Source organism: Astatotilapia calliptera, chromosome 11 (assembly GCF_964374335.1).
Source record: "Astatotilapia calliptera chromosome 11, fAstCal68.1, whole genome shotgun sequence".
In the NCBI taxonomy this organism is placed as follows: domain Eukaryota; kingdom Metazoa; phylum Chordata; class Actinopteri; order Cichliformes; family Cichlidae; genus Astatotilapia; species Astatotilapia calliptera.
The window spans coordinates 20,882,782-20,909,631 of NC_137432.1; the positions used below are offsets into that span (position 1 = coordinate 20,882,782).

General features: G+C 40.5%; 1 protein-coding gene across 1 annotated transcript; it reads right to left on the reverse strand.

Moving 5' to 3' along the window:
- Positions 1-1,456: 1,456 nt before the first annotated feature.
- Positions 1,457-26,765, reverse strand: mindy3 (MINDY lysine 48 deubiquitinase 3). Its single transcript, XM_026183609.2, has 16 exons — positions 26,626-26,765; positions 25,811-26,138; positions 25,421-25,500; positions 22,710-22,770; positions 22,395-22,601; positions 22,145-22,196; positions 21,352-21,466; positions 21,131-21,204; positions 20,970-21,049; positions 20,647-20,717; positions 18,252-18,332; positions 9,721-9,793; positions 6,194-6,266; positions 4,244-4,331; positions 3,258-3,329; positions 1,457-2,362 (listed from the first exon to the last, which is right to left on the reverse strand). The coding sequence occupies exons 2-16, from the start codon at positions 25,899-25,901 to the stop codon at positions 2,213-2,215; spliced, it is 1,368 nt and encodes a 455-aa protein (XP_026039394.1). The 5' UTR covers positions 25,902-26,138; positions 26,626-26,765; the 3' UTR covers positions 1,457-2,212.
- Positions 26,766-26,850: the final 85 nt, after the last annotated feature.

Genomic DNA, 26,850 nt, shown 5'->3' on the forward strand with positions numbered 1-26,850 from the left:
TAAAAGGAAGGAAACAAAAAGACACAAACCCGCAAACTGCCTCTTATTATCATGGGGAGTTTGTTTTAATTAAACCAAGCTTTATGGGACGTTAGTGATAAATTAAGTTCCCCTGGCAGGCTCGCAGGGTTGTAAAAACACAGTGAAGCAGCGCAAAAGTGAAGCGTTTTTTCTCATCCCCCCCGCAAAGGTGAGAAGATGTAACCGTCACCTAACAGATAAAAAGAAAACTTCCACACCTGTACAAACCCTGCCTGTGTACCTGTGTCCTCTGCTTCATTTTACTTTATTATCACAGACTTGTTCGACTTTGTCTGCACATCTCTCATCCCCCTTTTCCCTTTTTGTAGAGAAGTGAAAGGTTTGTGTGTCTGCCCGTTTGTGACAGAGAGAAAATGGGTTTAGGGAATGTCTCTGTTCTTTCTCAGCTGTTTCAAAGTAAATCTAAGACGAACAGAGGAAATAAAGAATTGAAAACATGAGCAGACAGAAGCAGGCGCAGATGTGTTTCTTTTAGTTTCGCTCGCAGGACGACATGGCGAGAAGGATGATGGAGTGAAGAGACACCAGACGTCCTGCGCTTTTTGCAGTCTGTGTAACGCCATCATTCTCCAGGTTTAGAGTTCAGTTTGAGTATCCGGTGTGCACATTTCCATCCGTAATCATTTTGTCCACTGCCTTGCCTCCAATAAAATGATCACAGACGTCCTATTTCCAAACGTGGAACCATTACTTCGCATACAGTTCGTGTTACTTCCTGTCAATCTGCCAGTGTGTCCTGATCAGAGATTTACTGCAGGTCACTGTGGATTGATGACTGCACGAGAACAGTGGTGGTTTATGTTTTAAACACTTTGACTTCATTTCTCTTCTCTCTGTAAAACCTCACCATAAGACTTTTAAAATGAGCGTTATGTCGGATTATAACCACATCCCTTCTCCATTAGAGACACACCCAGGTAATATTACACATCTCCTGTGCATAGACGGAGAGAGGAACAAGCGTTCTGCATCCACATATAAACACACAAATACATGTGTGCTGAGCTACAAATGCTGCTGTCATAACCCCGAATCGAGACTAAGTAGCTAAAATGGTACAAATTTTCACTCTGCAAACATTCACCACTTGTTTTGAATTATGAGGGACCAAAGTGTGAGGACATACAAGACCGAGTACAGACTGTCTCGTTTGTCTTCAACTGGGACAATTTTGAGCAAACAGAAACATGCATTTTTTTTCCTCTCCTGTTTATAGGAAGGTACTTAAGTGACCATCAGTGTCTTGTAGATTTAGAGTCTCTGGGGAACACAAAACATTCGTTCGTGCAATTTAGTGGTTAAGGTCCTGACCGAGCTGGGATATCCGACACCTTATGTTGTCCCATGTTTGGTCATGACAGGATACTTAAGAAGGGAATTTCTAGGATTTTAAGTTACCAAACCACACAGCATGTCAACAAAAAAAAAGGTGTTTATTTCACAATTTTTGAGTGTTGGTAATAAATACATGAGCACATGTCCAACATCCAAGTGTAGTGCATGAAGCACTCACACAGAGCACCTAAACCAGCTCCGTCTTGGTTAAAACACGGAAAACCTCCTGTCATATCTCTGCGTCCGGGTTGGTCCCTTTTACGCTGTAAACTCTAAGCAGTCCGTCTCTGTGTTCTCTTATGTGGAAGGCTTTGGTAGGTTTTCCCTTGAACAGTCCTATAGCTGGGTTAACAGTAGTGTTTCACAGTCGACTGGCTCTACATGCGATTCAGCATTTGATTTGATGACATGCTCCAGTCGAATCAAACTAGTATGCTAACGGTTTACTACCAAGCTGTAGCACAGGTGTCGGCACAGAGCAGACCTGTAAAAATAAACAGTCACTCTTTTTGTTTTAAATAATCACATCATAAACATCTTCAGTGTCAGTTACAAGCACTGGTGTACAGACAATAGCATGAAGTGTAGAGGTGAGTTTGTGTGGAATGTGAGAATGACAGAGTGGATCTCTGGCTTTAATGTTTAGTCCATGAACATGTATCGCTTGAGTGCATTTGTGTCTTTTTTTGTTTTCCTTGTTCTCATTCATCTGTGTTGCATGTATTTCAGTTTTGTAGCCTGCCGACCTTTTTGGGGTCATTGTGCAGAGAGGCGTGCTGTGACACAGTAGTGTTCCATCTGCATACACAGGACCACGCTGCTTGTTGTGTCAGTGCTAGTTTAATGACGGAGAGCGATCGGTAGTCCACAAGAGCTCGATGTATGGCCACTTGGTCTGTAGGCAGCGCTTCACTGGAGTGTCATCCGTCCGCACCATGGGGTCCTCAAAACCAAGCACCAAAGCAGTCCCCTCCACGTACTCGACCTGAGAGTGCACATAAATGCAGGTTAATACACAGCAAATATCCTCCCCCCAACATCTCTTGAATGACCAATTAACCTAACCTCATGCATGTCTTTGGGCTGAGGGAAGAAGCCAAAGTACTTGGAGAGAGCCCATACAGACATGGAAAATATGCAATCTCTACACAGAAAAGGCCCCTGTTGGGATTTGAACCAAAGACGTTCTTGTTGTGAGACGATGGCGCTAACCGCCCTAAATGCAAATCAGTGTACTTCAATTCTGACTGTTCCTCTGAGGGTGTCAGCAGAAGGGATGCAAGTACACAGCAGTCTTACACAGAGACACAGGCACACAGTCAGCAGGCCTGTTATTCCCATTTGGAGCTATAGGAATGGAAATGCCATCACAACCTGCCTCTTATGTGAGTAGGTGTGCACTTTTGTGTGGGCACACATGGTGCCATTCCTACAATTTCAGGTAGCGGTATGGGAAAAAAATTAGCAATTTTACACACCAGGAAACGTGACAGATGAAGAAACTGATATTTTTGACTGCCAGGTTTGTGCAAAGCCACCAATGGCATCTGCTGATAATCATCCATCAAACTAATCCTGCTTAACAAGCCTGTGTTTGACCATTTATCACAGAAAGCCTGCTGACAGTGGCCTTCGTGTTGAAATGGCTCAGAGAAACGCGAGGCTAAGCCAGGGTTTTCTTTGGATGGACGGACAGGCTATTAGGCTCGCAACAGCTACTGTTTATTTTGGAGTGGCCGGCTGCCACCAGCTGTGTGTATGTGTGCGCATGTATGTATGAATGATGACGGGAAAAGGAGCGGAGGTAATTGGGAGAGAGACAGAGAATATGAAAAGGGAACCAGTGCCATTAGTTACCGTGAAAACCCTGAGTGTCTTACCCTCTCTTTGTGGTTTGACTGTTTAAGACCATTGTAGTGGTAGACGGGAAATGAGTCTGGGATTCCTGAATCCTGAAAAACAGGCACAGAGTGAACGGGGTGAAAAACATGCTGTGTTGTTGAAGACTCTCTGAGCAATCTTTTCTCACTGAGATGGAGGCAGAGACCCACAGAGGCAGAACCTTTGCCAGCTGAAAAGCAAAAGTCAAACTGTCACATCTCTGGCTGCAACCGAAGCTTAATGTTAAATCCCAGGCGTTAAACAGAAATGCGTGCGTAACTCCAAATTACCACAAAACAGCCTACGCTACAAAAAAAATGATCAAAACAATGAAAGTGAGCCAAAACACTTCCAATGACTTTTCTTGAAGGTGCAGAAAGCTAATTGGGTGTGTTTTTTGAGAGCGTGTCCAGCTTCTCGTGTTTATACGGTATATATGAAACTCTAACCCTCGCCCCAATCCCACGTGTGTCTGCATGTGTGTGTGTGTCCAGTTGGCTAATGGTAGTATAATTTTTTTGCGGCTCGGGGCCATTCTTCTGGCGAGTCCCTAAAGCCCTGATCACTTTAACACAGTTCCCCTCTATCTCCCCCACCTCCCCGTCTTCCTCATTCGCCCGGCCTCATAAAAGCATCTTACTGCTCTTTCTTAAAACTTCTCGGCAAGCAGCATCATATGATGGTGAGCACACACAGGCACACATGCATTTCACATGAGACACCACAGGAATGTTATTGGCATAATGCTAAAGCAGCACTCCACATATTCTTTGAAAACAGACCTAAGTGTCACCCATATGTGTTTGGGCACAAGGCCTCCTCCATATGTTTTAACTGTGATATGGATTGTATAACGGATGGAAGGCATTTATCATGCAGGGGCTGTATTGTAGAAGCTGTAGTTGACCTCCATCTTCATGCGCGCACACACACACACACACACACACACACACACACACACACACACACACACACACACATATACCTGATCAGGGAAAAACTCCAACAGGAATGGGCCCAGAAGAATTATGCCCAAGTTCTCTGGATCCAGCTTACTCTTAACCAGAGTCACACTGAGAAGGAGAAGAGATTAAAAAAAAAAGGGGGAGTAAACATACAGTGAGCAGACGAAAACAGACTTACAGACAAAAACAGACCAAAAACAAAACCCAGCATAAAATGCCCCAACAAAACAGATAAAAACAAGTTTCAGGAGAAAGGAACTATCAGCACAAAGGAAACAAGATTTGTGTATGAAAGTTGATCCAAATTTACAATCACCTCATCACTCAGTGTGGATTCATGATGCATGTTGCATGTTTTGGGAAAGCGCGTGCATATTTTCGTGAATACTGTGGTACAACTAAATATACCTCTGTCCAGACATTCCTATGTGTTAGATCAGTGTTATTATTATTCCACTGTGATAGAAAAAAAATCTGATCAGATTGCCCTTTTAAGGCAGTGAGGAGAAAAGTGAGGAGTATACGCAGACACAGAAGGAAAAGAACGATTATTTCTTCATCTGCCGATTTGTTACCAACTGTACATGCAGCAGGAGCACGCAGAGTAAGACTCAGTGTCACTGAGCAACCCTCTGAAATACTAACAGCTTCTAGCTGACCTTCTGCACCTTTTGTATGGAGGAAAGAAAAACACGATGAGAGGAATCAATAAAAAGAAATAAAAATCCCACAATGAAAAAGTTGTGTTGATGGGGCTCAGCAGGGTCAGTTGTTTTTGGTGGGTTATATCAGTAAATGCTGCATGACTTACATCACTTAAAAACTGACTGGACTTTGAGATTAATCTGCACACACTGAGTATGCCACATTAATTTCTTCTCAGATCATGTTTGTTTGTTTAGGAATTGCACAAAGACAGTAGATTAGCAAGATTGGTAATATTTGATTAAGATTACACCTAAATATCAAAATGTAGACTACTTGAATTGTTCGTCAGTGAATTTCTTGCACTGGATATGCTGGATTTGCTCAAAACATAGTAAGGGTGCAACAATGCCATCTAAGTGCTTGTAGATCGCAATAAGGAGACTCGTTTATATTCTTCTCACCCTATAATAACATTTCACCTCACTTTTTGGTTCCCATTATGCATCACAGCTGATTACTTAATTTCCAGACATACAGAAAGTGAATCCACATGGAATCCACATGTTCACCAAAACAGTCTATAAGTACATTTCTATTAGTACTTATAGAATCAAAATCTAATTATATAGAAATGTATCCATGTGTTTAAAATCTCAAGAAATAATAATTTGCCAAACATAACAAAAGTCTTAGAGCTGCTGACTGTCAAAGGTCACAGGATAGATGGAAACAAAAAACTTTCACTGCTCTCAATGACGATGTTTACTTCCTAAAGTCTCGATACTGCTATTAAATACTGATGTAATCAAGATGCTATTTTTAACATAGGAATCCCGGTGAGATCTTGTAGTGTGGTAAGGAATGAGACTCTCCTGTTAGCACTGGGAGTCTCCCGTCAGTTTGCTGTGTTTTGTTGTGATGTATCGGCCATCTGGGGGTCTGTAGACCAGATTATTGGTCCGGTTACTTGGCAAGTCCAGTAACTACAGCATTAAGGCTTACTGTTCCTCAGAGGAGAACGTGCTTCTGTTTGAAGCGGCACTTTAAAGTGTTTCCTCGATCTCTCAGTCTTTCTTCCTGCAGTTAACGATCTCCCCGTAAGCCTCAATTTCTGACTCTTTCTTCCCCAGCCTTTATAGCGGGCTCTCTCTGGTCTTGCTTTATAGCAGCCTGGTAGTGAAACATGAGCAAGGAGGTGCTGACCTGGCCTGCCAGTGACTTTGGAGGTAGAATCTAAGAAGCTCTACAGGTGCCACATGGAGACGGACACACACACAAACATGCACACACAAACATAAAGCGTTGAACATGCAAGCACTTACTATTCAGGCTCTGAGACAAGGTCAAGAGCTTTCATCACATCCTCCAGCAGAGACTCTGGGATGAAACCATTATCTACAGAGAGGGAGCGAGAGAAAGAGACATAAAGAAAGGGTGCTGACTTTAGACAAAACATAAGATACAAACTTGAATTAAAAAACAAGGCAAAGCCTTCACCTACACACATGTGGCATAAGAACTATTTACATCACAAGCCTGGGCAATGAACTCATCTGACACACATTTCACACAGACACCTTGTCTTTTCTCTCTGACCTACATTCCTTAAGCGTGATGATCGCTTTACCTGAGAGGAGAAGCTTTAAACACTAACATGTGTTTCTGTCCGCTGCTGTCTGGCCGTGCAGTTTTATGTCATTTAAACATCAGCATGTGAGCCTGTGCGGTCTCGTGTTTAGATATACACATAAACCCCAAATGCGATCGAAAGAACACTAACTGACAAGTGTGCTGCTAGTTCGCTCTCAAAAACTCAATCTCGTTCTACCAAGACGGAGAGATATTTTCTTAGAGTGGCAGCTGATGGTGTGACAGCGAGCAGAGGGCAGACAGCAGGGACAATGGCAAACAAATGTTTTTTTAAAAAAAAGTGCAGTGGGTTACTGAGTTTGTAGTTCTTGTGAATCACTGTCGTGCGTGTGAATGTTTCTGGCGCCATTTTTCCACAACACAAGGGGCTGTGTTGACCGTACATGCGACACAGACAGATTTATGGCCCTGTTACGCAGCACTCATCTGTACAGTGCATTCTTCCTTCATGTGTGTATACGTATCCCTATAAGATTGTGGGTCCAACTACTGGAGCCCACGCATGTGTTTGTTTGAACAAGTGTTTGGGAGAAAAGACCATATGGCATGCAGAATGTCCTGGCAGATGATAGCAGAAGCGGATTTGACAACAAGCAAAGTGGTATTCTGTGCAACAGGAAGAGACAAATGAAGAACAAGGAAAGTGCAGACGATGGTTGTGTTTACATATTTGTTGTAAAAGCTGTTGGAGCCTGCAAGCTTGTTGTCAGCTGGTAGGATTTAATCATGCGGTAACATCACATCACACCACATTAAAGCTGCGCTATATCATATCCTCAACGTAAAAACGTGATATAAGCAAATGTAATTTGGAGATATAATTTCAGCAGCCAGCCACGTGTCAACATCCTATGACAATTGACCTGAAAAGGGAGCTACTTCAACAACCTCCAACAAAAGCACAATGCTTTGAAAAATATGCACGACAAGTGTTCCTGCCAAAAGCTAGAAACAACACTCGCTTCACCATTTGAGGCAAAAAACACTGTTGAGAACAACCAGGCTACAAAAGAGGAGACACTAGCAGCTGGTGATGCGAGACCCAGATGTAAACAAATGACTCCACCGAGCTTTGCTGGAGCACTCATTAGCTGCACGCCATATGACAGGAAGAGCAAACGGTGGATGGAAATTACTGATGCGGTCAGATCGTGGAAAAGCAGCGTTTTAAGCAGCTGGTTAAAATCCCTCAATCCAAGATTCAGGAGTCAGTATCCCAGGTAGAAAATATTTTTATGTGACCACCTTGCACAGCTCTTGAAGTGTTACACAGGAAAGTTTTGTTATTGTTAAGTGTTAATCAGTTATTATGTACTTTCCATTTAGAGTTTCCAGGTAAAATACTACCAAGGCTATTTTTGGGCTTATATATAATTTACGCTGTTATAACACCACTGCACTATAGCGCTGGCACCTTCAAAATCAGAAAGCGTGTCATCAATGACAGTTATTAATTGTTAAAAAAATAAAAATAAATAAATGCTGCTGCCTGCAAGTACGGATAGTACTTTTGTTTTCCTAGATCGTCATAAATATCTGGATATCATTTAGAGATACCCGCCCCTATACAAAATACAGAAAGACCTCGGCACATATCGTGAATAATGCAGCTTACAGCAATGAAGAACAGCACAGTTCCTTTGAAAATAGGAAAACATAAATATGTGTTATAACTGGTTCCCAGCTGCACACTTTAATAATAAAATAGTTCATGCTCACGTCCTGTGTACGACTCCTGACATCTCTTTACTGCTCACTTCACTCTCTTGTATTCAAGCAGGAGGAAAAACACTGCACGGCAGATGTTAACACTAAATGTTTCATTGCATGTTTCTCTTCTCTGAGTGAACATAAATATCTAACAATATAATCCTGAAGCTGCGTGAATGAAAATTACACACAACATTTTCATTTCTACTGACATGACAACCTGCTGCCTCTGCTGTCATTGTCCCACTCTCTCTGTGTCTTTCCTGTGGTCTTTTTACACAGTGACTTGGAAGTGACAAGAAAGGTTTAAGAAAATGAGGAAGAGAGGGGGAAGAAGCAGGATGGTTGACTCAGCTGTTAGCTGAGCTGATCTCACTAACCTAAACAACAACAATGAAGATCAGAGGAGGGACAGGGACCCTTGTTCTCTTTGCAGAAGAAAATAATGGTGATGAGAACAACAAAGAAAAGAGGTTATCACTGCATCTGCAAGCAGGGAGAAGGAAGGAAAAGACAGTTGGGCCAGGATGTCTTTTTCTCAGTTTGTGTGTGTAGCTGTGTTAGTGAAAGTTCGGAATAACTAAAGTACATCCGTGTGCCAGGTTACATATAACTGGTGTATTAATAAGCAAATAAAGTAAAGTGCTCAATCAAAACCTGTGCACAGCTGGTGACAGACAGAAGGTGAATAACATGTGGACTGTATATGAATCAAACTGAGGCAAGCCAATCAATACTTAGTGTATTACTGGATCAATACTGGATAACAGCCTCAGTGCTGGTTCAGGTGTTCAGGGCAGGGAGCCGACCTCTTAAATTCAAGTCTGTGTTATTCTAAGTTTAGTATGTCAGCCATCAACAGCAGTGCGCCCATAAACTCTTACATTTTGCAAACAGAACTTATATAGCATGGAGAGAGCTAACAACAAAGGGTGAGTGGCCTGGATGCATTTCACTTTTACTGCTAGAACAAATTCTGTTAGTGGTTTTTTTTTTTGCACTGTAGTCTTTGATGGTGAAATCCTTTTTGGTTTCTCTCCTCCAGTTATTTTAGTTTTTTTTTTAATTATTTATTTTATTTGGTCAAGTTTAGACTTTTGCTGCAAAGCTTTTTAAACTTCACCCATGCCTGGTCTGCAGATAGTGAAATAGACACATTCACAGACTTGGTGAAGCAGGGAGCAGAGGAAGAAACTATTGCAAACATAGTTGAAAGTCTCTTGTGTTTTATCAAACTGCTCTCAAAGTGCAAGTAAATTAGGCATTAAAAAACATTGAAAAGTTTAAAAAAAAAATGCCCATTTTACTTTTTTTCCTTGGCCTTGTTCCTTAAGTAAAGCCTGATGCTGCCTTACATATAGAAGAGTCATGCAGAGTCTCTTCTTCTCCTTCTGTAGTGAGGACTACTAATTTAAAACTGGTATCAGTCAAAGCTTAAACAGAGCTATCAGTAGTACATCTTAAATGCAAACACTTGATTTTCCGTTACCTTCAGGATCAAATGACTGGAAAACCCTCCTTGCCTGTTCTGATGGAGACTCTGGACCAACCAGTGACATCTCCTATTTGGAGACAGTAGGGACAAAGAGACAAGACATTAAAGACAAGAGCAAGTAAAAAACACGTGTGCACTAGAACGTGAAGAGGTTTAACCCTAAAGTGACCACACACACATCCAATATTTGTATGCAGAGTGAGGAGAGAGAAGGAGAAGAGTTAGGTCATATTTCTGTCATTTCAGATGATCGTCTATATATCGCTATCTTTTTCTTTATCTATATCTCTACTAAGAGCAGATTTCAATTGGTCCTGCCCAAGTTGAGCAATACTAATGCACCAAACCCACTCTATATTCTAAACATGCAGCCAATACAGAGCACCACTCATAGCAGTAGGTTTGTGATTCACTGTTGGTACATTAAGCATGTATGTGTGGAACCTAAGGGGCCTGTGCAATCACCAGAGTTCATTGGGTTATTAACTGATTTGCTGATAAAGTTAGATGGCTTGTTTTCACTCCAAACACAGTGTCAGGAAATCAAGTCTTAAATATCTAGCTTGTGATTTATGACGAGCTCTGCAATGTTTGTATATTGGTAAAGTTTGGAGAGAGCAACGCTGACAGGCGCAGCAGATGTGAAGAGTTGTGTTTATCCATCTATAAGTGGTTGATACATCGTACAGCATGCTTATGCAAAGCCTTCATTACTCTTTCTATACTGAGGAAATTGGGAATAAAAAAATAAAACAAAAAAAACCCCACAACTTATCAGACTGTTAGACTCTGAAATTCTTCCTCCCACTGCATTCCATTTCCTGACTTTGTAATTGACATTTTGTCTTACTTCCCAAAACTAAAAATATGAAAGCATGAACTAAAATCTTCAGGGGTGATAAAGGTTTAGACCCCTTTTTTTGCACACAACTGAGTTCCAATAGTAAAATCAGGAAAGTATTTTGACCCACAAGGAGGACATGACCGCAAGGTTTTTTACCCATTTGGAGTATAAACAATTTTGCCTCTGGACGCTGTTGGATGATGTGTTTGAAAATCAAGTTTGTTTAAAACATACCAAACCCTTAATACAGCACTTTAACCCCAGAGGCCTGCGATAGATCTTGTTGGACACTCCCCCCCAAAATGAAAAGAAACGTCCTGACTTATCTTATCTTGCATTTAGGTATTATTTGATATTTTCAAACTTGGTGTCAGATCTTGTCAAGATTATACAGGTTTTAGAGTCGAATAACCAAAGTGTCTGATAAGCAACACTGAAAGCAATCAGTGATAAGGAGAGCGAAGGTAAATGTTAAAGTGCCCTATAAATATTTTTCATGTGTAAACACTAAAAAGAGTTTAAGAAAAAAAAAAAAGCTCACGGGAGATGGAGGGAATATTTTTAAGAGAAGAGAAGGTAAAGATGAAATACTTGTTCAAAACGTGAAGACAAGAGTCGGAGGGTTCTCACTGTTCTTCTTTACAAGACTGTACTTATGACAATGAATCACTGGACAAACACATAATGTTTTGGGAGAGCAAATGAACCCTCCACATCTCCTTTAGCCAGCCTTTATTAAAGCTTGAGCCTCTGATCCACACAAGCTGCTTGGGTTTCATGGTCCACTTATTACTGTATTCGGGGCTTATTTAAGGCGAGAGGAGGCTTTTTTTTTTGGGGGGGGGGGGGGGGGGGGGGGGGGTTAGGGAGACACGTCCAAGAAGAGATGACTCCCAGCTGCAGGCTCTTCAGATGCAAAGAAAAACAGTCACACCAGCAAACGTACGCTCACACACTTTTCTGTGACAGAGTACAGCAGAGGCCTGATGTGTTAACATTACAGGCTCCATAAATCTGACAGAAGATTTTTCATTAGTTAGATGCGTCTATGCTTCACTTCCAAGATTGAACAATTCCCAGGGGAATCAAGTGCTGAAAAAAGTTCAGAAGGAGTTGAACAAACGTCTGTATCATGAAACATGAACTGTTTTGATAAAATGTAATTAAACCTTCTACCCCAACTGAGAAAATAATCCTCATTTGAAAGACACGGGGCTTAATTAATTTAAGGCTACATATAGAGGTCGAATAAGCCTCATGAACTGAGAGTCCGTTTGCAATGTTCACCTGATAATCTAACATTTACAGATTGCGTTCCAACGAAGACACAAACACTACTAAGTGGTCATCAACACACTAAACAAAACATATCATTATGGCCGACCATTACACACAGACTCACACCAATATGAGCACAAGAAAGGGACTAATAAAGACAATGACTCATGTGAGCGTCAAGACCATGCACAGGCACATAAAATGACAGCAAAGCCTACATGACTGTGTGTGCAATGATAGGTCTGCTTGGCCATCTTTGATCTGTGTTTTATTAGAGGCCTGGGGAAGACGCTGCTGAGTTGGAAAACATGTCATGGAGCTAACAAACTCTGCAGGGAAGTGTGTGCATGTATGTTGTGTGCCTCACAATTTCATTCCACTCAAACTAATTGAGTAACAGTTCATGTCAGTGTGTATGTGCGAGCGTCTATGCAAGAGGTAGTGTCAGTGCAACAAATAAATTGCATCCTGTGATGAAATTCATTTGGTACAATGCTAATGCAGAGAACCAGTGCAATGATACACTGCAGCACCAAAGCCAGGTCTGAGATGCAAACGCTGTTTGTGAAGGAGCACATTCCAATCTCTGCAGTGCAACCTTTTCTGTGCAAACCCGTGACCTCAGCAAGGGAGCGAAAACAAGCTTCTCTAAAGGAACAAAGCAGGAACTACAGTCATGCAATCACAAGGACTTAAATATACAATGTAATGTAGAACATTTGCTCCAAGTAAAACTGGAATACATTTACGGTCCTTGCCAAAAAATTTTAAGAGACCGGAAAGAGGATCCGAGTAAGAATTCAGGAATGTGCGTTTGTCTTTTAATCAACCGTCCTTTTCAGCAAATGTCTTTTTATTAGATCAAGAACATTGTTAGACAAAACAAATTACAGATAGGAAATAAAATTTGTAATTATGCGTATTTTAGGTAATTAACTCATGTTACACAGAGAGGAAGTCTTACTTTAGCCAACAAAATATTTAAGATCACAGACCTACTTGTGCAGTAGCTATTAAGATGATGATAGACGAATACTAATTATTTAGGTTTACTTGCAACCTTCGATTTCATGTAACAGGTGATGATGTTCTTATTCTTTTCAGATGAAAATACTAATTTCTTTTTAAAAAGTCATGAAAGCAAACACATACAGCAAGAAAAACCCTAAGAACAAACATTAAACTGGATGAAGGAGTGTTTTGTGTACTATTGTTATCTGATGAGCACAACCCAATTTTAGGAAGTAATGCCTGTTGGATTTTGCGATTGCCACCTCCGTACCCAATGCCGTAAGAGTACGAGAAATGAGTGAATATCTAATGAGATCAACAATAAACAATCTAATTTTGTATTTTATCAACACAGTTAAAAACAAACAAACATTATTTTTCCTCCCTAGCTTAAGAACAGCAGCTCAAGATTTACTGCAACATGTTAGATAAAGTACAATGCTCGGCTGATCTTTATTATTTGTGTTATGTTCAAGAAATGTTTGCTGACTACTGTCTTCAACGTCACCTCTATCCATCTGCTTTCATGCTGCACTGTGCTCACCAGGCTGAGAGGCTCTCTTAGGTTGACGTCTCATGTCCTTCCTTCTTCCACTTTCATTCTTTCTCCCTGCCCAGCTCGCCCCCCCTCACTTACCCTTTTCTGTGCTAAATAGGTACTCCAGTTTTGGAGTATTTCCTCCCCTCCCTCCCTTAACTTTTGTTCCATTTTCTTTCCACCTTTCAGCCTTTATCTCCACATGCATGTAGCTACTTCAGGTAAGACAGGTAGACATAGCACTTTACTAGAATTACTCTCTTTCTCACCGGTCCATCCAAAGAGCTATTGTGTTGCTGAGAGGCTTTGAGTGGCCATAGAGTGCGTCTGTAGAGATCAGTTTCAAAACAACAAAGCAGAGGTCTTGGGCAGTGTCTCCCATCTTGTTCCTAGCAGGTAACGACAGACTCACTACATGACAGGCTGAGAAGAGAGTCTGTGAGTGAGGGCTTGTTATGTAGACTGTATGTGCCCCTTTAGTTCATCTTAACTAGCCTGTGTGATCACAAGTACAGAGAAGAACAGAAGCTCCGTGTCTCTCTTGCTACATAATGAGTGAGTGCAGTTTCAGGTGTGACAAAGCAGGATAAGCAGTGATTTATGAAACTGTCTTAGATGGGCAAAAACGTGTCTCACCAGAAAAGAAAGGAGACACCAGAGAATAGTTATACAGTGTAATGATGCGTCTTATAACAAAGAGCAGCACCTGAGGGAAAAGGAAGAATAATGCACACATACAGTGACAAAGATAGACTTTTATCCTACTACAAAGACCTTTGGTCTGACCTGTCACAGATTATTAATGACTGTTAATGTACACCGCTTTGTTAGTTTGTGTTTGCGTGTGGCCCGCGCCCACTGATCATATGGAGACCAGAAATTAATCGTAGATGACCAAACAAATTTCATAAAGGCCCCGCAGATTATTTTCCTGTTGTTGTTTTAAATATTAATTCTTTAAGAACGCAATACATATGTCGTTTTGCAAACATGCACTGATTGAGTAATGATTTGCAATTTACTTTATTACATCAAACACACGAGTTGAAATAATATGTTACACATTACACTGAAGAATACTGTGAGCTGCAGACAAGATATTTGAAAAGGGATGGCAAATGCACCTTAAGTTTGGAATATTTTATGTTGAAGATTTAAGCCATATTCCAGTAGCAGTAAAACACCAATGAATTAAAGCTAACTGTGTCTGCACACAGCTTCTTCCTCCTTACCAGTCCCTGAAAGACATCCTCTGTCTTTGCAGACAGAAGCTGGAGTCTTATGGGACACAGAGCGCCATAGCGGCTGCTCGCTCTCCTAGTAAATCACTGACCCAGAGCACAACTACTGTACACACATGCACACACATAACTCCCCGGAGAAGCGCAGATACAGCCTGTGAACCTCATCACTCAGTGAGGGCAGAGTAAAGAGCGATGAGAAATGTCACAGGGGGGCTACCCCCACCTCCTTTCCTGAGTGACCACCACACTGCTCTTTAAAGTGCATCCTTCCTTTCTACTTCCTTTCCTCCTCTTTCCTTCCCATGAGGGATCAACAATCTGAAGAGACTGGCTAAGGTGCGCTGGGGAGTCCTTCACTTGGGCAATAGACCAAGCTTCAGCTACTTCAAAGAAAGAAGGAAAAGGAAGGATGGAAGAATCTTTTTTTGTTTTTTAAAAAACATACTATATGATACGTCTCATCTGTCACCCATCTCTCCACTTCTTTGCTTTCTGTCCTTTTTCCGGCGTCTCAAAAAACTCTCGTCCAGAAACAGATCCCATTACATGCCATTATACACACTCAGACTCTCTCTCTTTCACATGCACACACACATTAATACAACTGAGAACAGAGTGCAGGAGGTATTGTGGGTACAGATCAAAATTGGCAGGATGGTCTTTGTGTAGGCAGATTAGATAAAAAAACAAAACAAAACACTAATGGCATTAAGCCGATGGCCTGAAAGCCACAGTCACACTGACAACCACTCAGGGGAATACACACCCGTCCCCAGTGACAGAAAGAAGGAGCCACTGACACATCAGAGGCGGGGATCAGGTTTTCTGTTTTTGTGGCGATGGTTCTATATCGGAGCTAAAAGCTACATAACCAGGCACGTTTATTTTTGTACCATAAAGCCCAGAAAAGTATTCTCGAAACACAGATTCACTTCACAGTAGGACAAGGTCACACTGAATGAGGCCCCACATCTGCCTTCCTGACCTCAAGCTCAAAGTTGTAGAGCTCATTACTGTTGGCATAGTGTACAACTAGCCTATGTTCCTCAGTACATGTGCATACATGAATGAGTGTGTTCAAGTGTGTTTTTAGTGTCTAGAGGTACAAATACATCCAGATGAGAACATGGGAGTCATATTTCCTTCAAGAAGCCATCCACCTAAAGCAACACACACACACACACAACTAATGCTAATCAGGATTAGGTTTCATGTGCTCTGGAATGTGTGTGTATATGCGAATATGTCACTAGTGCTGGGGGAATTGTAGAAATTGGTAAGTCATCTGTTCACGCATGACGACTTTAGGTCATAGCGGAGGCAAAATACAATCCACTCACATAGTGGGCATGAGATTATTCTCGTAACTGAGCTTTTAATCAATGATATATTAGCAGGGTAGCGTTATGATGGAGATGATTACTTGGGAATTTTTCCCCCCTTCTGGTGCAATTTTCACAACAGCAGAGATAATCGATTTGCTACAACTGAAACTTCCAGCTTTAATTCACAAGCTAAAGCAGCATATTAAATTACATGTTCACTAATGGAGAAGGCTTGAGTGTATAACTCAGATGCAAGTTGATACAAGTAAAAATGGGACAATAATTCATTCATACTCCCAAAAACCAAAGATTTCTTTTTCCTCCCCTCAGATTTCCAATAACATGTTTGGCCACAATTAGAGCCCCTCTGGTATATCAGGACTGAATCAGTATAGTGTGTTACAGAACACAAATCTCCAGAGCGCCTCAACTTGTAAAGCAATCTCACACAGTGCTACAGTAATATACTAGTGCATCTCATCTTCCTCTTTACAATGTTCCATAGGTTCTCATTTGGGTTCAGGTCAGCGGATTTGGCTGGCCAATCACAGACAATAATAACATGATCAGCAGCATGGTAGCAGTTTTGGGACTGTGGCCAGGTGCTAAGTCCTGTTGGAAAAGGAAATTGACATCTCTTTAAGATTTGTCAGCCAATGGAAGCATGAAGTGCTCTAAAAATCTCCCGGCAGTTGGCTGTGTTGACTTGGATGTGATAAAAAAAAAAGAAAAGTAACAACTGTTAACATCAGCAAGTGACATATCCATCCTTGCCACCGTTCCTTCAGACTCCAGGACCTTGATTTTCAAATGAAAAGCAAAATGTACTTTCATCTAAAAAGAGAACTTTGAACCACTGTGGAATTTTTTCCAGTTTTATTTCTTTTTAAACCTGGTAAGACGTTTCTGATACTGTGTCTGAGCGGTTTAATATTAGGAATGTGACAGTTGCTGCTCCTTTCCAGAAGAGATCAACCTCAGTCAGCTCTTTGTGGAGCTCTCACCAGTTCTTGAATGGACTTTTCTCGACAAGGTTAGGGTACACCTTTTCCTACCATACTTTTCCCTTGTAGTCGGCTTGCTTTGAAACGTGACTCTTAAAACAGCCAGCCTTTTCAGCAATGACCTTCTGTGCCTTACTGTCCTTAGAAGGGTGTTGATAATCGCCATCTGAACAGCTGTGAAGTAACCAGGCTTCTCTGAGAGAGAAGACTGGACAAGCTTTTATACTGCTTGATTGGCAATTTTCTCAAACTTAAAATATTCTAATAATCTGGGATACTGGACTTCAGATATCAGAGAGTTTTACATGCAATTAATATAGAATATAAGTCTATATTTTTTAACCAAACTACCAAAAATATATTTTCATAATATCCTAATTATTTGAGATACAAGAGTATGTGGGAGTGCATTGACATCTGGGATTATTAACATTAAAATAACTATTATTTCCCAAGTACTAACAAAACAGACACTGGATTAAATACTTAGACCAACATTCTTTGTGCTGTTTGGGGCAAAGTTTTATCTCACTATCTTGTTTTTAGTGTCATTCAGATTATTTTGGCATCTTGGCTCACAGTAAAAATCTCATACCAAACCACTGCCAATAATCAGTTGTGTTCCATTTGCTTACTTACTTACTGACATTTCCTGAAATGCAATGGAAAAATCGTACATGCACTGGGAGCTACTTCTGATTGTTGTTTCAGAGGCTTTAAAGCTCTCGTGACAACGCTGTATAAAAAAACTTGTGCCAGAAGAGAAAAATCTGTGATCCATACTGATGGATTTAACCTGACAGTGAAGGTGGTTAGAAGTGCAGACTCTTGCTGGAGCACAAACTCAGCAGTTTGCATGCTTGCAATACTTTAAAATAAACCACATATTGTTTAGTTGATCACAGATGGTTGATAAATTAAAACTTTGTGTGTTTGTGTTTGAGAAGTGAGAAGGAGCGAGAATGCAGACCATGTCTGTGTGCCAGTATTTGTTAAGTTCATCTTTGGGAACTGAGCATTTTTTCCCCCATACTTGTTAGGTGAAAAGCCAAGAAAGAGCACCGGCCATATATGACTATCTTCTGTACTCATTTTTCTCCCCCCCTCCCTCTCTGCCTCTGGTTTTCCCCCCACATTGATATCTGATCTGCACTATTTTAAAGCACCTTCCATATTCTGGTTTTTCTAACCTGCTGAGAACACTGGCTTATGTTACACATTGTATGTCTCTGTGTGTGAATTATATGCTACCTCTCCAATGGATGTGTGTATTGAACTTGCCTTGGTGAAAAATACAGAGAGGTGAGTTTCACTGCCAAGGATCCAAATAGGGAACTTTGGAGACTTGAGGAACGCCCCGACCTGCAACACACACACACACACACACACACACACACACACACACACACACACACACACACACACACACACACACACACACACACACACACACACACACACACACACAGAGAGAAAAGGAATGCATAACCTGTGAGTGTCTATTTCAGTAAATTTCATCATGAATCAGTAATTGCTTGAAATGTAACATGCAGATTTTCCATTCAACATTAATATTTAAATAACAGCGGCATGTTATTTCTCTAAAACCCTCGACAATAATATGCATAATGAAATGCTGTAAAATGACAATGATAACTTAAACCGCCATGAATAGCATATAAATGCGCTGCTTTGTAACGTCGATCTTAAGAGCTCTTTAGTTACATTGGCAACCATCTACTTGCCATTAACCTATTACAGCTGCTTACTCACTTTACCTGTTCACAGGCTCCATATCTCAACTTCAGCTATTTTTGGCTTGCTTATATTGATAAATGAGCATTCCTGTTTTTCAAGCCAGCTGAATTATTTTGTGGTACAAGCATTTTTATACGTTTTCGTTGTGATTGGTCAGCCTTTCAGTACACGTTTTCCAAAAATAACTGTTCCTTCCAAACATATTTTCCCCTGGGAGTACAAACTTTGGCCTATGGTTCACAGTTTGAAATGTCAGAATTACAACTAACAACAAGTGTTTGTGTCTTTATTTGTATTTGTAGTCCTCCTTTCAGTTTTCACAATGGGCGTCTTTATTTGCATTCAAGCTTTCTTGAACAAACACAAATCCTCTGAAAGCTCACAAATGACCACCACTGGACAATTTGTTTATACTTTTAAATTATGCTTCGTGAACCTACAGAAAAAAGTTGGCAAGCTGTGTAAAATGTAAATGAAAAAACTGAATGATTTGAATCCATTTCAACTCCATAGCTAATTGAAAACATCTTTAATGCTGGAACTGTAGAAAACTGTAGTGGTTTTTGAAAAACAGAATTGGGACAGCAGCTTTAAGAGACTGGAAAAGTTGGGCAATACTAGACAATCACTTTGTGGAGAATTTTATAACTGATTAGAAACTGGAAACAGTCAGGATGATGGCTGGATATAAAAAGAGCACCCCAGAGATGCTGAATCTTTCAGAAATAAAGATGTGGAAGGCATCATCATTTGTTGAGAGACCATATGGTCATAATGTTAAATAATTCAAGAGTGTTTCCAAACATAAACTACCAAAGACTCGGGGCATTTCATCATCTACAGTTCGTACTACGGCCAAAAGATTCAGAGAATCTGGAAACATATCTGTACGCAAAGGACAAACCAGAAAACTAACATTTTTCTGATCACTATTATTATAAATGGACATAGACTATTGCTGGTAAACACAATTTGCAGCTGTATCCACAAATGCAAGTTAAAACTCAACTATGCAACCAGAGAAAAACAAACATCCTGACAAATCCACATTTAAAATTCCTTTTTGGAAATCTTGGACATTGTGTCTCTGAGGAACAAATGAAATGGACTGTCTGGCTTGTTATCAGCATGAATTCAAAATTCAGCATCTATGATGGTATGGCATTATGTGTTTGCATTGGTGCATAAAGTAAGGGCATCTCAACTTAATTCAAATGCATTTATAAAGCACAAAAAACTGAATAGATAAGAATGTGCTAAACATAGGAGCACAGGAGACACAATGGGCAAATCAGACACTCAAATGCCAATTAGTACAAATAAGCTTTGACTCAATGAAGGAACAGATTTGACTGTGAGGGGAATGCTGTTCCACAGTTTGGGGGAAACACAGTGAATGCATGACCTCTCCCAAGTTTAAATCTAGAGCGCAGGACAGTCAGAAGCATCCGATCGATTGAGCAGAGGGACCTGGAAGCAGCACATTGATGTAAGAGGTTGGACATGTAATAATGAATCAGACCATGAAGGGCTTTGTAAACAAACAGAGCCTTGCACATCGGGCAAATAATCATTATTTCTTAGCAATATATGCAGGAATCAGTGCTACACTTGCTAACCACATAAAAATGTCAAATGCATTTTCAAGAAAGACCTCGCTTGCTTCACTAAGACAATCCTAAACCACAATTTGGACTCATTACAAAAGCATGGCTCTTTAGCGCCCCTGCAGGCCAATCTGTTGCAGAGCGGATATTTTTCAAAAGCCAATACAATTTCTAGGCTTCAAAATTTGATGTTCACGTAGTCAAATGACATGCAACTACATGTAAGTTTCATTTGATTTGAAAACGATGTTTTGTGACATTTTAGAGAGCTTCCAAGCTTTGTGAAAATGTAAGTGTATCTGTGTCTGTACCTTGCAGTAGCGTAGTGATTCCATCAGTGTGAGAAAACCAACACATGCCTGTTTATGAATTCCCTGTAGTTCTGCAAGACAAGAATGGGGAGAAAAAAAACAAACAACAACAACAACAAAATAAGAATTCCAATGATGTCAAACTGGTATTCATTTTTAGTTTTGTGCAGTGCTGTGAGGTTTAAGAGTTATGACAGTCTGGTGACCAGAGTTTAAATCTTAGACCACAAATGACTTCTGCAACTCTCATATGTGTAGATGTTTCTTTTGTGCGGATTTGGTGTCTTTAAGCATCTCCGTGCAATGCTTAATTGAAGTCTTACTCATTCCAGAGCACTCCCTGTCTCCATCCCAGACATTAGAGACAGCATGACCAGTTATAAGAAGGTTCACCAGGCTTTGACTGCAAAAGAGGGGAAAAGACGCATCAAGAGGGTGAAAAAAAAGAAGAAAAAAAAAAAAGAAAGAAGATTTGCTTCACTACCTCCCATGGCCATGTACAGGATCTATGAGAGGCTCCATTGTGTCCTGGATCTCATTCCTTATATTTTCAATGCCCTGCACAAACAGAACCAAAGGAAATTAATGTATTTAATTTTTGGTTAAACTGATGAATGACGATGATTTAATGTAAAAAATCAAGGTCTTAAAATTCAGTAGCAGTTTCATTCACATCATAATTATTTCAGTATTGCATTTCTTTACCTTAGTGAGGATGACAGAATAAAGGAAAAGCAAGACTCCACAGCACCCCCTCCAGGTGTGGTAGAGAGACAGCACCTCCTCTCTGAGATGGGCCACTGACATGACCGTCCGTTTGCTGCAGGAGGGAAACAAACACAAGAATGATGTATGAAACACATGTGCTGGGCTTCAGGAGGTGTCAATTTGACAAATGCACTAACTGAGTTTGTGATGCCCAGATGCCCTTTCACAACAGGGCAGGCATCAAATAAATGAGAGGTTGAAGAATAATCTGATCTTTTGTTTGGAGCCACTTCCCTCCTTTGTTCAACCTTGGAAAGTTTGGTAGTGAAGCTATTCGTCTTGGTTTGCGTGCACTTCCTCACAGTGAGTCAGCACTGCTTTTTGCTGACTACCGTCTCAACTGCCAGTGCGCTATTTGATGAAATTTCAATATTTGTCTGGCAAACACACCACTGCATTTATTTGGCTTGTGTTTGTGTGGCAGACGGTGTGAGAGAAAGGTAGTTCTTTTTTATTAGGCAATCAGTGAAAATGCTGAATCAGCAAATTGTGAGCAGTGAGTGAGTGAAAAAGGTAACACCGATGTGAAAGCCAATTCTTGCAGGCTTAGATTAATCTAGTTGAAATGTGCTGCTCTCTAGTACAGTAATGCATATTGACATCTGTCCCACATTGACTTACAAAGTCCAAATCCCTCCAGAATACCAACAGTAATTACTTAATATCAGGATTTTATGGGAATTAAAGAAGCTAATTGTTATATATGGACAGAACATTTACTGTCACTTACTGGAGAACACTGTGAAATTGCTCAAAGCCAAGCTCCTCAGCAGCCAAAGCAGCTAGGCACAATAAAACACACAGAAACCATAGTGTTAGAGCATGTCACATTAAAATACTGGATCAAGTGATTAGTCATTAAAAATTTCTATTTAACAATTAAATATTAAGACAAGTCTTCATTTAAACAGTAAAAATACTTCTGCAGTTTCATTTTCAACGTGCATCTTTTATGGAAATGTGACAGACGTAGGACTCACTGGGTTGCTGTTCCTGTGGTGGCTGACTGCTTGCTGGCTCTGGCATGTCCTGTGTTTGCGACTGTGCCTGTGTGATTGTTTGTGTGCTAGTGTGTGGGCTCTGTCCTTTGGCCCAGGTCACCAGGCAGAACCCCGTAGAGGTGCTGGAGCAGACAGACTCCAGGATTTCGCTTAGCGTCGAACAGAGTGCCATTTTCTGCTCCTCCTCTAACATACACAAACATAAAAACGTGCTTTAAAAAAACAAAAAAAAAAAAAAAAAAACCCAAAACCAGGCAATTCAGTGAATGAGTTTTTTTTTTTTAAAGAAATTACCTGACATTTGTCTCCAGTTGGAACTCTCTCTGCTAAAGAGGACATTTTTTAGGAGGAAAGCCTGCAAAGAAACAAACTCTGTAACCAAATTTGCAAGAAATATTGCATGGTGCAATGTGCTTTATCTCTTAGACATTGTTTGTCCAAAATCAGCAATCACAGACTAACAGAAACTAATATTTACTTCATTTTATACAAGTAACCATTTGTATGGGGCAGTGTTGGGACTAACGCGTTATTAAGTAACGCGTTACAGTAACTACGTTATTATTGTGGTAACGAGCACGGTAACTAGTTATTATGCCAAAACCAGGAACGTGTTACTTGTTACTGGGATTTAAATATGCTCGTTATTCGTTACTTCGTGTGGTGGCTATCGCGGAGCTTCCACAGATTCAATAACATTTGCAAGTGGTGAATGCCAGCAGGTGGATGGAGGAAAAGGGAGGCAAGAGGAGAGACCCGAAGCGGCCGCCGGTCCGAGTGTCAGGTGAACTGAACTTCAGGTAAGAAGTTATGACCTGCAGTCCATCTGGGTCAGATATAAACCAAGTTTAGGTGGAGTTTATTTTCGTTATGCTGACTTTTTCGTACTGCGTGCTAGCTAGCATGACAGAGTTTCTATACAGCTGGGTGGGTGCTATGTTACTGATGTTGAACTTTATTTTGTTCATAAGGTTAATTATTAGAGTTGCCAACCGTCCCGTAAAAAACAGAATCGTCTCGTATTGAGAGAAAATATTACGCGTTTCGTATTGAGGTGAAAAGGAACAGTTTGTCCCGTAATTCAGCTACAATGAAAAAGACACAAAGCTGGAGTTATTCTGTGTTTACGCTGCACAGCTGCCCCTTTTTCCTCTCATTCTCTCCTCTCCTGTTTCTACTTCAATCATAAAACTTATCAGTGATCAGCGTATCGGCTTTAGCGCAGGTGGCAGAGCAGGTCAGCCACTAATCAGAAGGTCGGTGGTTCGATCCCAGGCTGCTTCCTGGCTGCATGCCAAATATCCTTGGGCAAGATACTAACCCCATGTTTGCCTACTGGTGGTGAGGGCCCGGTGGCGCCAGATTAATTTCTAGTACAGCTGATGTTTGCTGGAGCCACAGCTGTAAAGCTGCTGGTCATGATGTCAGTTTGGTTATGTGGTGAGAGGGAAACATGAAGATGAAACCAGGAGACGTCCTTACTGAATCATCAGAGCTGAACAGGTGATGGAGAAACAGGTTTACCTTTTAGGTGACATGAATGAGTTGAAGGGAAGTTATGAACTGTTTCTGAGAGACAAACAACACCAGGATCCTTTTTTTACTTAGCTGACAGCTGGTAACTGTGCAGGGGCGGGTCTAGCAAAGTGTTGCCATGGGTCCATGTAGGGCATTAACGGGGAAAGGGGGGCACAAGGAAATACTTTTCTTTCTTATTCTCATTTAAAATGTCTAGCTTTTAAAAAAATAATTATCTGAGTTTTTACAACACACAATTGATAGATTGATGCATATATATATACCATCAGAACAGTGTACATCACTGTCACAACAGCGTTTGTTTTCATTCAAAGGCTTTATGATTTTTCCTATAATGGTGGGCTAGTCATATTCCCCGGGACGATTTTTTTTTTGTCCCAGTCCAGCCCTGTATGCAGCTCATCTGCAGTCTGGTGTTACCTACATCTTCCTATTCCGAAGGCAGAATTTCCGAGTTCTGAGTACAATCGAAAGCACCTCGACTGCAGTTTTTGTGTTGGATGTAAAAAGCAGGCTAGAATCATGCGGCGGTCAACGACGGTCCAGGCATGGGATTTCTCTCGTGGAAATGTGCACATTATTTTTTTCCTTTCTATTGGTAGGTGGCACAGTGCACTTGTGGCAAGTAAGCAAGCTAGAAGACTGGCAAACTTGCTGGGTATCCAGTTACGGAAGCAACACATTAACAAGAGAATTCTGAGTAAAACCAAAGTTACTTTCCCTAGTAACTAGTTACTCTGAAAGTAACGAGTAACTTGAAGTAACTGAGTTACTTTTGATAGAAGTAACTAGTAATGTAACTAAGTTACTAATTTAAAGTAACTTACCCAACACTGGTATGGGGTGGCCAGTTATACAAATTTTATTTTTGATCAAAACAAGATGGTCAAGATTAGATTTTTCACAATATTTGTCTCACTTTGTCTTCTTTTATAAATCCAGTGTACTTTTTTTCCTCATGATGGGATCTATTATACTTTTCCTTAATGGTGGATGTTTACATAAAACAAGGAATATGTTTCAAAATGTGAGGTCAGCATATGTGCATATAACGCCTCTTAGCTAAACACTCAGGTGCTCTAAAGTGAGCCACCCATGTCTGGCTGTGAGTAGCCCTACCTACTGTTAAATAACACTCTGTGTTTTAAAACAGAAAATTGTGTTCAAGGGAGGGTAAAAGTGGCTAAAAATGTTTTATAGAATGTGGATAAACTGAAGAGCTACACTACAGCCCAGTGTAAGATAAAATACAATTATTTTAAACTATAAGTCAAACAAAGCTATTTTTGAGACGAAGACCACATCTCCTTTAAAGCAGAAAACCTTATTGTCATCACATAACAGTTGGGGCACATTTAGTTCAGTTTGCATTTATTATAATCTCAATTTTAACCAAAATAATTGCATACAGATATTTTATCATAAATGAGCAGGAAAAATTGTCAGAAGGCTGAATACGATCTTACCTGGACAGGTGCAATTACAGCACAGGGCCCTCCTTCAAACTGCTCCAGTGCTGTGAGCTCACTTTCACTAAAAACAAATCCTGTGATAAACAGCAAAAAGATTTTGTGTCAATAACAACTTACAAAAACAAAACAAACAAATGGATATCCAGCTGAAGATCTGAGGGCCACAGACAAAATCAGGGCGTAAACCTCAACAGGCAGGTAAGTATTTATACTTTCATTTTCAGTGTTTTACATTTTAACTTTGTTTCAGCTAGAATTTCAAACAAAATCACTGCTTCCTGTCTTTTGGTCTTAAAGTCTGGATACAGTGGATTATTGCTTCATACCCCTTTTGGGGGAAATTAGTTTAAACTCTTATCAACATACTGAGAAAAAGTATCATACCTTGGGCCCATCTGCGGAAAATGGAGACAGACACTCCACTGGAGGGTCTCCCCCAAACCAAATCCACCACATCTTTATTTAACTCTGACATGTTAGCTTTCAGTGTTGGATGATCCAAAGTCAGTCCCTCTTCAGTCCAACAGCCAGGTGGAGAAAAGATAGGTCTGTTTACGCCAACTTGCTTTTTCCTCTTGCTGCTGACAGTTTACTTTTCCGGGCAGGTCGAAACCTGTGGCATTGGCCACAAGCTGCCTGTACACGACAGCCTGACTACAAGTACTGACAGCACACTGGCGGGTAGGAATGACATCAACGTAACCACAGAAGCCTACCAAGTGATAGAAAAGACACCGTGCAGTTTATGAGAAAAACACATATTCATGTTTCGGTCTGTGGCGGAAAATGTCCATTAGGAATGGCAGATTACTTTCATATCCTCGATGAAGACCAACTAGTTTTTTACTTTGGTAAATGAATACTAATTTATACTTCCCGGGGTTATAAACCAGCTAAACATCTACCAGTTACTTAACGGCAATTTAAGAATCGTTTATTAAAAACTGATAACTAGATAACAATTTTCTTGTTTTTGGCGACGTTGTTACCTTGCAAGACATTTAAGAAAATAATGCACCAAATTTTGATCTTAAGAACCGAGTTAGTTTGGTAATGTCAACAGTTAGCATTAGCATCACTACTAGCAGCTAATTTTTCATTGCTTTGTCACTCATTTACTTTGCACATTAAAACGACGGCTAGAATCGTTACATGAACTCGTAGGTTTTCGTTAGCTTTATATTAGAGGCCTTAATTACCTTAATACACAGTCCGGTAATCGTATCCTGTATTGATGAAATTTTCTGGTAGCAATTTCACCGTCAACCGCGTCTCTGTCATTCGTTTATTTACAACGGAATTGTGTGGGAAAAAGAGAAGAGCGTACAATTGACGTACTTGCCCATTGGTTGAAATCCAGAAAGTTCCAGATGCGTCAAGGGCTGCGGCGTCAGCGCGTCGCCTCAATAGTCTAGAGACTTGTC